This window comes from Marmota marmota, unplaced genomic scaffold (assembly GCF_001458135.2).
Source record: "Marmota marmota marmota unplaced genomic scaffold, marMar, whole genome shotgun sequence".
Lineage (NCBI taxonomy): Eukaryota > Metazoa > Chordata > Mammalia > Rodentia > Sciuridae > Marmota > Marmota marmota.
In genome coordinates this window covers 816,689-828,333 of record NW_026000026.1, presented here as the reverse complement: position 1 = coordinate 828,333, position 11,645 = coordinate 816,689, and the positions used below count along the sequence as shown (strand labels likewise).

The 11,645-nt window shown below is 62.3% G+C and overlaps 1 protein-coding gene across 1 annotated transcript in view; it reads right to left on the bottom strand.

Moving 5' to 3' along the window:
* Positions 1-11,645, bottom strand: part of Kcnq2 (potassium voltage-gated channel subfamily Q member 2) — a 43,882-nt gene that overhangs the window by 24,469 nt on the left and 7,768 nt on the right. Inside the window, 7 exon segments of the mRNA XM_048811921.1 lie at positions 367-435; positions 3,135-3,164; positions 4,190-4,284; positions 7,132-7,227; positions 7,820-7,930; positions 9,832-9,957; positions 10,940-11,173. Coding sequence (XP_048667878.1) covers positions 367-435; positions 3,135-3,164; positions 4,190-4,284; positions 7,132-7,227; positions 7,820-7,930; positions 9,832-9,957; positions 10,940-11,173 — 761 coding nt within the window.

The following is an 11,645-nucleotide window of genomic DNA, read 5'->3' as shown; positions in this document are numbered from 1 at the left end:
GGGACAGACGGCGCTTGCCTGCACACAGGCCCTCAGCACATCAGTGATGTGCCAGAGCACTGCAAGAAGTGAGCAGTAGAACTTGTGATTAAAGGTGCCACCACCTGGGTGCTGAGCACAGCCATGAACAGTCATGCACGCTCCACACTTCACCCTGTATCCCTCCCATTAGGCCCACCCATCCTCTCCGGGACAGGAGCTGAGTAGGTCAGCAGAAGCAGAAAGCACCAATATCATAAGACCCATGGCCAAGCACATCCCAGGAGGCTTCCTGCCACTCGCCAGGGCAGCTGGGACCCTCAGGAGGCCTAAGCTGCCCGTCCTGCCCCACAGCTCCAGCCCCTGCCTGGGAGACCTGCAGCTGACCTGAAGGTGAGTCCCGATTTGCTTTTGAGGTTCCTCAGCAGCTCCAGCTGGTTGAGAGGTGGGATGAGTCTGAGCAGGAGAGGAGATGGGAGTGAGTTTCCTGTCCACACTGGCCTCCAGGAAGGCTCAACCCTGCACCCGGAACAGGTGCAAATGCCAGAGATGTGGGGTGTGGCCAGACCTCCAAGGGCTCTGTGTCTCCACCTCTCTAGGCCCCAGTACTACCTTCACTCTGTAGGCTGCCCCTGGGGCCTCGTGACCTGGAGATGGGCAGTGGCCAACATGAACAGCAGACGGGAAGGTGGCAGGCTGTCTGTGAGAGCCCAGCACTGCAGCGTGCAGGGGTCAAGAGAACAGGCCCAGGTGAGGGTCCTCCTCCTCGCCCTCCCGCAAGGGGCGGGACGGCTGCACGTCTGCACCCCAGCACCTTCAGGCCCTCAAGTCCTGCCGCAGAGCCACGTGCCCTGTGGAAGCTGGGGCAGGCAGGAGCTAAGGCCACTGCAGGGCTTTCCTGATCAGAGAAGCTCATCTCTAGGTCTGAAGATGAGTGGCCTGGACAGCCGGGGGACAAGCCCTGGGAACTTTGGCAAGTGACCCGGTTCTGCTCCCTTCTCCCCAGATCTGGCCACACACAGCCCAGCAGCCTCGCGCCAGCCCTACCTACCCGCGCTACATCCAGCCACTCCTGAGCCCTGGCACAACCAGGGACAGGTCCTGCAGACTGACCGGGGAAAATGCACTCAGGCCTGGGAGGCGGGGCTCCTCCCCGCATCTGGGCCACCCTCTCCCTCTGCTCCCAGCTCAGCTGCCTGGCTCTTGGCCTCCGACACCCCTCAGTCCTGGCCTGACTCAGCTCCACCCTGATCATGACACCCTCACTCTCCAGAGCCTTCGCTGCCCCCTCAGCCCCTAGCTCCGTGGAGTCCCGACAAAGCTCCGAGACCCTGGCCCTGAACCCTCACCCTTCTCACCTCTGTCCTCCTGGTCCTCAGTGGCACAGCAGGACTAACCTCCCTGCCCAGCCCTCACCCATTCTGACACCCACATGGCCTCAGTGTCTGCTGGGGACACCCTTCCAGTACCTCCTGGTGGCTCTGCCCAGCCCCACTCAGACCCTCCCACCACTGCCACCTGCTCTGCCCAGCCCCACCCGAGTGTGTCCTCCAGATGGGCCCACATCCTTGCCTCTCTCACTAAGTGACTCCCTGGCCCCAAAGCCAAAGGACAATTGATCCTACTGGCCCAACCAGTCACCCCCTCATTTCACATCTGCCCGGCTCCTCCACGCAGAGATCCTCCCCCGCTCAACCTGCAACAGACACTGCCATCCCCACAACCCCTCGGCTCCTGGCTTGGCTGCCCCTGACCCCCAGCAGAGCCAGGCCCTAGAGGGGTGGTCCTGCGAGCTCTCCCCCTGCCTGTCCCCCCCCCCAGGCTACCAATGTCCAGTGGCTCAGCCCAAAGCTGGGGCCAGCAACCAGGTGAGGCAGCAGGGTGCAGAGTCTGTCCACAGGGACCCAGCTGGCCTCCCCACCCCTCCCCGGCTACCCCACTGATGCCTGGAGCAGGGAGCCGGGGACCACTCTGCCCTGGGCCCCCACACATGCAGGCTCTGATAAGAAAGGTGACACCATCCTTGGAGCCAGAGAAGGTGTCTTGCCTGGGACACTAGGGGCAGGGCACCAGGGTAGGCAGGTAGAGCCGGGCAGAGCCCAGGGCGGCTGGGAGCAGTCCTGGAGGACGAGGGCACTGCGTGCTAGGGAGGGGTGGGGGTGCCCCGGAGAGAACATGGGCTGGCCAAGGGTCCGCCAGCCTTAGGGGACACCCCATCCAGCCAGGCCAGGGCTCTGCAGACACTGGTGCATCTTACTTCTGGGTGCAGTTCTGGCTAGACAAGGGCCGAGGGAGACATGACATCGTCACTCCAGGGAACAAGGAGCCCAGGGGTCCAGGAAGAGGACACTGGGGGTAATGCCCATGGGGCCTGACCCACCTCTGCCCAGCACAGCAGCCCCACTCTTTAAGCTTGGCCTCCTCACCCAACCCCACGCCTGGGCAGGCCTCTTTCCACAGAGGGGATCTGGGCCCACTGACCAGGCCCCTGCTGGCCTCTGGAGAGGGGCTGGACAGGGACGTGGTTTCATCCAGCCCAGGCCCACACACTTGTCAGGGGAGGGCCCTTGTACTGGCACCGTATGTGAGGAGGAGCTTCCTGTGGTCACTCCACAGCACCCCACAGGGGACAAGACTCAGCAAGGGTCATCAGGTGTGGGCACACTGATCCAGTAGGGAGGCTCCCAGGCCTTGGACTCCACCCTGCAACTGAGAGGCTCCGGGGGGCGGGGAGAGCCCAGAGGCAGGCTGCCAGGGCAGGTGCCCTGGTGTGCCTGGCCTCCCCTGCCTGGGGTTCTGTCTGGGATACGCTCTTGGCCCTGACACAGTCCCCAAGCCACACGGTGGCCCCACATCCACAACTCTGTTCACAAGCAGGGCCGTGGGGTGCAGGTGGGGGCAGGGACGGGGGACCACAGCTATGAGACAAGGCACAAAGCAGAACAAGAACGAAAGATGGCCAGGGACACAGGGGCCGGCAACAGGAAGCAGCTCCAAGGGGGCAGGGCGAGGGGTGAGGGGTGGGCTGGGCTCCAGGCAGGGAGGGCCACAGGGCGCAAGACCTGAGGGTGTCTGCGTGAGGACCACGGCCCGGGGCTGGCCCCGGCAGACTGGAGGGAGGCGTCACACACACAGCTCCGCCATGCAGTTCCTACCTGGAGGCCCCGTAGGTTTGAGTTTGTGAGCTTTCAAGTTTCCACACACACAGGGGAGAGGAACCGAAACGTGGGAGAGAACGGGGTAAGAAAAAGAAAACGAAAACAAAAAAAAAATAGTCGGGGAAGAGGGGGGACAACAGAACAGAGAGAATTAGCACAAGGCCCGGCCCCGCGGCTGCCCGGCCCGGGCACGGCGCACGGTCGCTGCATGCGTGCGGTCCAGGGCGCAGGCTCCCGGGCTCGGCTCCAGAGGCACCAGCGGGTGGATGTGAGGGCAGGGCCGGGCCACCCAGGGCTGCAGGGCCCTCGGTGAGCCCCGCCTCAGATCCCCACCAGGCTCTCTGCACCCACCCGGATGGGCTGGGTGGGCAAAAACACCCCGGAGCAGGTGAGAAAGCTGGAAGGACCCCATCCCGCAGGATGGCCTCAGGGCAGAGGGACTTAGCCAGCAGCACCCAGCTGCACAGACGCTCTCCTCTCACCCAGACCTCAACCCAAGCAAGAGCCCAGCATAGACAGATCCTACCCTGACAGCTGACCAGCAGGCCAAGGGGCCCATCTGCCTCCTTCCCAGGCCTGGGTGTCCTGTGCTCTGTCCTGTTGGGGGCACCTGGGACCCCTGGAGAGTGTGGTCTCCTAGCCCAAGTGCCCTCCTGTGGTCTGGGGGTCTCTCCCCTCCCCCACACAGGACGCCTGCTCCTTGCTGGGGTCACCATCATCCCCCAGAGATTGCAGCTGGGGCCTACCGGCCATGGAAGACTCTGCACCCAGCACTGTGGTCAACACTCAGCTGGTGGTACTGGGGACACATAGCAGAGGACAGAAAGCAAAGGGGCGGGTGGGGTGCAAAACAAAAGCTGAGACACGGAAGCAAGGAACCAAATAAATGCTTTGAAATAAACCACACACGGTTCTTTTTTGAAAAATGCATACATTTTAAAGAAAAAGAGAAATAAAAATCCGTCAAAATAATGAACAACAGAAAATGGGGCTTAAGAACAGACAGAAATCAAAACCACGCCTGGCTCGAGGGGCGGGGCTGGCGCGGGTACCTGTACATGGGCACGGTGACGGTGCGCTCGTAGTACTGCCAGGTGGAGTGCAGGTCCGTGCGGGACAGGTTGGTGGCGTAGAACCTCCAAGCCGACTGCGGGGGGGGGGGGTGCAAGGCCAGCTCAGCGGGATTTGCCAGGCCGCCCGCCCCACCCGCCTCCGTCCGCCCCCAGCCTTAACAGGCCACCACAGGGACCAGGAAGGCACGCTGAGCGCTAGGCTGTGGGCCTGTCCTCCAGGCTGACCACTGCCTAGGGGTGTGCTCCCTGCACTTCCTCCTAGGGTGGCACCAACTGTGACCTGCTGGTCCCCGCAGCTGCTTCACCTTCCGGGGGCCACGTACATGCCTGCTCCTGTCCCCTCCCCAGGACCCACAGCCACTGTTCCCACTCCTGTTCTGGACATTGCCTAGTGTGAGAACCACACTCTGGCCTGCCCCGTGTGGATTCGGTTGCTGAGCGAAACGTCCTCAGGTGGCCCCCGTTGAGGCCTGGGCTCTGCTCCTTTTCTTTCTTTCTTTATTCTTTAATATTTATTTTTTAGTTGTACTTGGACACAATACCTTTATTTTATTTATTTATTTTTATGTGGTGCTGAGGTACGAACCCAGGGCCTCGCATGTGCCAGGCGAGTGCTCTACCGCTGAGCCCCAGCCCCAGCCCCAGCCCCAGCCCCTGGGTACTGTTCCTTTTTGATGGCTGAATAGTATTCTACTGTGTGGAAGCACCACTTCCTGACCACCCGCTCGTCCACTGACAGGTTTGTCTGCCCCCCGGGGCTACTGTAAACTGCTTCTGTGCACATCTGTGCACTTGCTTTGGGCACGCCACCTGCTGACTCAGTTCTCCTGGCCAGTGGCTAGAAGTAGCTTGCAGGGTGAGCCACAGCTTTCTGCCAAGCTTCCAGGCAGCCCTGGAGTGGCTCTGTGCATCCCGCCAGCAGAGGGCAAGGGCCACCTCCTCCCACCCACACTCAGCCTCCCCTGTGGGCGGGGAGTGGCCCCATACGGGCACAGCCTGCACCTTCCTGGCCACCAGCAACCTGGCTTGCTGGCTGTCCACTTATCTTCTTGGAAATCCTCTGCTCGTGACCCTTTGGGCTTTCGAACCTGCTGTGTCCAGTGGATGCTGGGCCCTGTGCTGCGGTCTCCCGCCCTCCTCACCCAGCACACAGCTTCCAGGAGCCTCTGGCCCTTCCCTGCTTTGCCTCTGTGTCGCAGGAAGCACAGGCCAGGGGGCGTGACTGTCCCACAGACTTGCGGTGGCCTTGGCTCCTGCGTTCAGGTTTCTGATGACCGTTCCACTGATCTTTGTACATGGTGTGAGGTAAGTGACAAGTTCCATTCTTTTAAAATGGATTTTTGAAAAATAAGCCGGGGACACAGCTGAGTGGCGGAGCACGTGGCCAGCACATGCAAGGCCCAGGCTCAAGCCCAGCACTGCAAAAGCAAGGCCCAGCCCCAGGACACCAGCTGTCCTGGTAGCATGTGCCAGGACTCTTCCTGCCCAGGTGGACACGGGGCTCTGGCTGGAGATCAGCCCCTCAGACAGAGGGTCGGCGACGGACTGCTCTGCTGACCTGTGCGTCCCCACCAGGGCAGAGTGCTTCCAGCCGCAGCAGCGAGTCTGGCTGTCCTGCCTCCAGCCTGATGGGGCTGGCGTCCACTGCAATTCCACCTGAGCCTCATGACCAGCCTCTCCAGCTCCAGACAGGGCCCTGGGCTCGGGGCAGGGATGCCACCGAGTCCGTGACCAGTCTCACCAAGACCAACTCACGGGACTGTCTCCAGCCACAGACATGGCGCGCCCTTCACTTAGCACGTGACACTGCCCAGTGAACAAGCACCGTGGGCGAAGACAGCGGGACCGCGGCCCAGCGGGCTGGCTTCCGGAGGAGCAGCCCCTAAGCCTGGGGCACAAAGTGCCTGGTCTCCTCTGGAGCCTCCCCAGGGCGTCTCCTCCCTGGGAGCTGGAGTCCACCAGGTCACGCACCTCTCAGGGGGCTGTGCTTCCTGTCCCCACAACTGGTCAGCTTCCCCCAGAGGAGGAACCCTCTGACCTGCTGCTCTGTCAGGGCCTCCATCCTGTGCCCACTCATCAGACCCTGGGAACAGCCCGGCGTCGTGGGGAGCCCTGATAGCCAAGCCTGAGAGGTGAGTGTCCTCTCACCTCTCACACCCAGGGGGCACAGTGCGTGGCGCTGCCCTCTGCTGGCACGGGCTTCTCTGGCTGCTAAAGTGACCTCCAGGAGCAGCAGGTGGGGACTGCTTACTCTGCCCTGAGTGACCTCTGAGCCCCTGAGGCAGCGGCTGACTCCGGGGGTCTGCTCTCCTTTTGCAATTATAAACAAAATGGCCATGTGGAGTTTCGAGGTAAAAGTTGGGCGCGCGCACACACACACATAAAAGCAGGCTGGACCGAGAGCCACATCTTCAGAAGGAAACAGCAGAGGCAGGCCACGCCTGGCCGGCCATGAGCTCCCGTCACCCCGAGGGTCCAGCAGGAACCTCTGCCCTTCTGCCCACACATCCAGGTGGCCGCCACACCCACCTGCCCCTGCGTGGTGGGACAGGCTGGCCGCACTCAGGACACCCCGCGCACAGCTCAGGCTCAGAGGTGCACAGACACCGCCGGGGCACCACCTGCCACCTGAGTGACGACCCACCAAGCATGGGCCCCACAGCTGCAGAACAGTGCTGGGACAGCCTGGCCTGGCAGAGCACCCCCAGGACAAGGGCCTTGGGCTGCGCAGCCTCAGGCACTAACCCGTTGCACACTGGCCCAGGCCACCTTGTTGCCCCGCATGTTCCTGCAGAGACAGGGACTGTGGTCCTGTCCTGGGGACAGCCACCCTCAGGCTCACCCCGAGAAGGCTCCCCTCTGCACCAGTAGGGCCAGACAGGGGCTGTCCCTAGTCCCCAAGGTGGGAGGCTGAGACCCACCTGGATCAGGCCCGCAGCCGGGTTCCGCCTCTTCTCAAAGTGCTTCTGCCGATGCTGTTCTTGCACTTTCAGGGCAAAGCCAGACCCCAGAATGCCCTGCAAGTCACCAGGGTCAGAGCAGGCCTGTGGGCCTACACCCCCAACCCCCGGCCGACACCCAGGGGAACCCCGTTGCTCCCGCCTGCCCACAGAGTCCCACCCTCCATCTCCCAACCCCAAACCACCTGGAGACCAGGCCGGGCTAGCCTTCTGATTTGGGGTCAAGGAACACACTGGCCGACAGGAGGCACAGCAGGCCCACACCAAAGCCAAAGGACAGCCCATGCCACTGGCCACTGCCCACCCTGGTGCTGTGAAGGCTCAGCAGAGCCCCCACCCCTCTGCCTGGGGTGGCCCTGGAGCCCAGGGAGCCCTGACAGGGGAGCTGTCACCATGCTGCAGTGCTGCGGGTCCCAAGGACCTCTCTATCCAGGTGTTTGGACAGAAGTCACAGTGACCATAAGAGCTGGTCAGAAGTCACAGCCTGGGACCCCGGAGCGCACGACAGGGAGGCTGCCAGCTCGGGGTCACGGGGTCCTAGCCAGGGCAGCCTCCACTGCAGCCCGGGGTGAGGTCCCCACAAGGGTGGCCTGTTGTCAAGGGTCGTGGGGAGCCTGGCCCCTCCCCACAGGAAGACGCGGAGGTTTACCGCAGGAAGGGCGAAGAAGGAGACACCGATGAGGGTGAAGGTTGCTGCCAGGAGCCTCCCGTTCCAGGTCTGGGGGTACTTGTCCCCGTAGCCAATGGTGGTCAGGGTGATCTGTCGGGCAGGGGCTGGGTCAGTTCGCCAGGCAGGCAGTGGCTGCCACGGAGGCCCCCCACCCTGGGCTACGGAGCACTTGGGGACTCACCCAAAGGCTCCTTTACACCCCTGGGGGACTACTCAGAACCCAGCTGGACCAACAAGGGGCCTTTGCTGCCACGGCACCCACCCAGTAAGGCCAGGGCAGCGGGAGTGGCCCCTCATGACAGCACCCTGAGGGAAGCCCGGTGACCGGGGGCCAGGGCAGGAGGTGCTTGCAGGTAACCTGACAACCCCACCACCAGGACCACAGGGGCCAACAGAGGACATCCCTATCTGGAACCAGGGGTGGGCCACCACCCTGAGAGGGTGGGGCCTTCACAGGGCCCAAGGGCCCAGGCTCCAGGCATCTGGCCCAGGCACAGAGAGCAAACTGGGCAGTCTGAGGTCAGGGACAGCAGCCCAGGTGGCCAAGGAGGCTGTGGCCCTGGTGACGGTGCAGAGCAGCGAGAGCAAGCGCACCTCACAGCCAGCTGCAGGACCTGCAGAGGAGGTTCTGGACACCAAGGGCACTGGGAAGCTGGTGCAGGGAACAGTGGGCCAGGGGACACTGCCCACCACAAACCTGCCCAGTTGAGGTTCTGCCACAGACTCGGGCCTCGCGTGCAGCTTTTTAACACACCAAGACTTATTTTTGAAGACACAAAACACTAATTCATTGCCACTCCCCAACACGTGGCTCCGTGGCAGTGAAAGGTGATAGAAAAGCACGAGTGGAGGGACAGACGGAGAGAGGCCGGGGGCGGTGGACAGTGCGGAATAGCAGTCTGGGCACCAGAGCAGCAGTGGGACCAGGAGTGGCCCTGGGGAGGGGTGGCCATGCAAGCAGGACCACCATCCCCAGGGTCCACACCACCCTGCACAGGGCAGCCTGGAAGGCTGAGCCAGGGAGGCCACAGAGAGCAGTGTCCCTTTCACCATGGGGGGCAGAGCCAGGCTGGGAGTCCAGAAGGGGTGTCCTGGGACAGGCCAGCCTCCAGCCCTACCCCAGATGGATGAGAGGCCATGGGTCTGGCCCCTGATCTGGGAGCCTCAAGACAGCCCCAGCTGTCCAGGGCTCTCAGAACCCCCATCCTCTCTCCTCCCACGCACCCCGGCATACAGGTAAAGGGCAGGTGAGCTGTCAGCGGGCAGAGAGCCCAGCTCTTCCCAGTGCTGGTGCACACGCACACACACACACACACACACACACACGACTCATGCGCATACATGCACACGCACATTACACAAGCACATGTGCATACACAAGCACATACATGCACACACATTACACAGGTGAATGCCTGCACATGTATACACACAAACACATACACACTGCACACATACACACATTACACTCATACACGTGCAAACATACACATCACTTACATATATGCTGCACACATGTGCAAACACATATGTGCACATGTATATCTGCACACACACAACACACACTGCACATGCACACATACAAACACACTTATTACATACTCATTACACACCTGTGCACACACAGTGTAAACATGTATGTTATACACATGCACATGCTCACATATGAATGTACATACACACGTGCACCCACACACACATACATACACACCACACACATACGCGTACACATGTGCACATACACACGCATACATGTGTGCGCACATCCACAGCCACCCCCAACCTCTGCCACCACCTCCACAGGCTGTCCATGCGCAGCCAGCAGATGGCCCCCAAGAGATGTGGCCAGCCTGCTCTTCAAGGGCAGGTGGGTCTCCTCTGCAGACCCTGAGGGTAGGCGCAGCCTCTGGACTGGGCAGGAGGGTGTGAGGAGGTAGTTGTGCGCCCTCAGGAAAGCAACGCTGACCCAAGGTCCACAGGCTGGGACTCACCAGGCCCCACCAGAGTGCGTCTGCGTAGGTGTCGAAGTGGTCATTCTCGCCCTTCTCTGCCAGGTACACCAGGAATGAGGCCAGGATGAGGCAGAGAAAGCCAATGTACCAGGCAGTGACCAGCTCCTGCAGGGAAGACGGGCCACACCACTGCAGTGCTCAGCCAGCCTGGCCAGCGTCCCGCCCAGGAGCCTACTAGTCTCTGCATCTCCAGAGTTTGGGGTTGACCCCCAAGGCAGACCGGCACTGCCCTTGCAGGGGTGGGCTGGAGGGTTACAACCCAGATGGGAGGAGACATGGTTGTGCAATTCTGTTGAGCTGGGCCCTCCATCTGCACATGGAGACCTGGAAGAACAGCAGCCCATGGCCAGTGGGCTAGCATTCACCCAGGTCTTGGAGTGTCTGCCAACACAGGCAGGCCTGGAGAAAGCCCTCCAGACAGCTCCACAGGGGAGGCTGGCCCACCCAGCTGCATCTCACCACCCCAACACTCAGGGAAGAAGCAGGGGCCAGGCAATAGGGAGCCCACCTCCCCCAGGGCCTGACTCCTGCCCCAAAGCTGGCACGGCCACACAGGGCTCTGGCAGGTAGGAAGACGGGAAGGGACCATTTAGGCAAATAACCCAGCCACACAAGTTTACATTACAGCACAATCTGGCAGGACGGGGGTCTTGGCCACTAGGGGCCTCAGGCCCCAGAAACACAGGCACGTGGCTGCAGCCACCCCACAGGTCCCCCAGACAGCAGCCACGCCAGCCACAGCTTAAACAACCAGCCGGCAGGTGACTCCAGCGGTGTATCGATCCAGGCGCTCCAAACCAGGAAATGAGACACCCAACCACAGCGCCAGCGGCTCCAGGAGGGGCCCAGCCGATTGGCCATGCAGGAAAGCAGCTTTCCGGGGGCAGATGACAAAATCAGGTCGAGTCTCAGAGAGAAACCCCGAGACGGAAGGGGAGGGAGGCCGCTCCACACCTGAGCAGCCCAGCCCTTGGCCCTTCCTCCCAGGCCAGAAGCCCTGCAGCAGGCCCAGGGCAGAGGGACCCAGGAAACACTCAGGTGGCAGCGGCCTTGGGGCTGGCTGGGCCCTGCAGCCCGGGCCACTCACCTTGCTGTGGGCGTAGACCACAGAGCCCAGCAGTTTCCAGGTGCCCCCCCTCCGGTCCATGCGGATCATGCGCAGGATCTGCAGGAAGCGCAGGCTCCGGAGCGCAGATGTGGCGAAGACGTTGCCCTGCGAGCCCGCGGCCAGCACGGCAATGGAGGCGATGAGCACCATGATGTCTGCAGAGACGGCAGAGTCACGGTCTCGCCCCACCCCGAAGGGACAGGTGGACACAGCCTCCCTCAGAGCCACCGCCCCCACCCCGAAGGGACAGGTGGATACGGCCTCCCTCCCCCAAAGCCACCACCTCCCACCCTGAAGGGACAGGTGGACCTGGCCTCCCTCCCCTCAGAGCCACCGTCCCTCACCCTGAAGGGACAGGTGGACATGGCCTCCCTCCCTCAGAGCCACCGTCTCCCACCCCGAAGGGACAGGTGGACATGGTGGTGCATGCTGAGCCTCGCAGGAATCTGGGCAGCGCCAGGCCCTAGGATGGGCAGTTCCACTGTGCACCCTGCCTGTGGGGTCTGGGGCAGGCTGCCTGGCTCCTGTCCCTCCCCTGACACCCTGCCCACGCCATTCATGGGCTCTACCCATGGGGAGAAGAAACTTCCAGAAGAAGCTGGTCCTGGCATCTGGCCAGCCTGCTGTAGCCGGCATGAACACCAGCTCCTTCCAGGCCAGCCCCTGCGCCCCACCCCCCGACCCC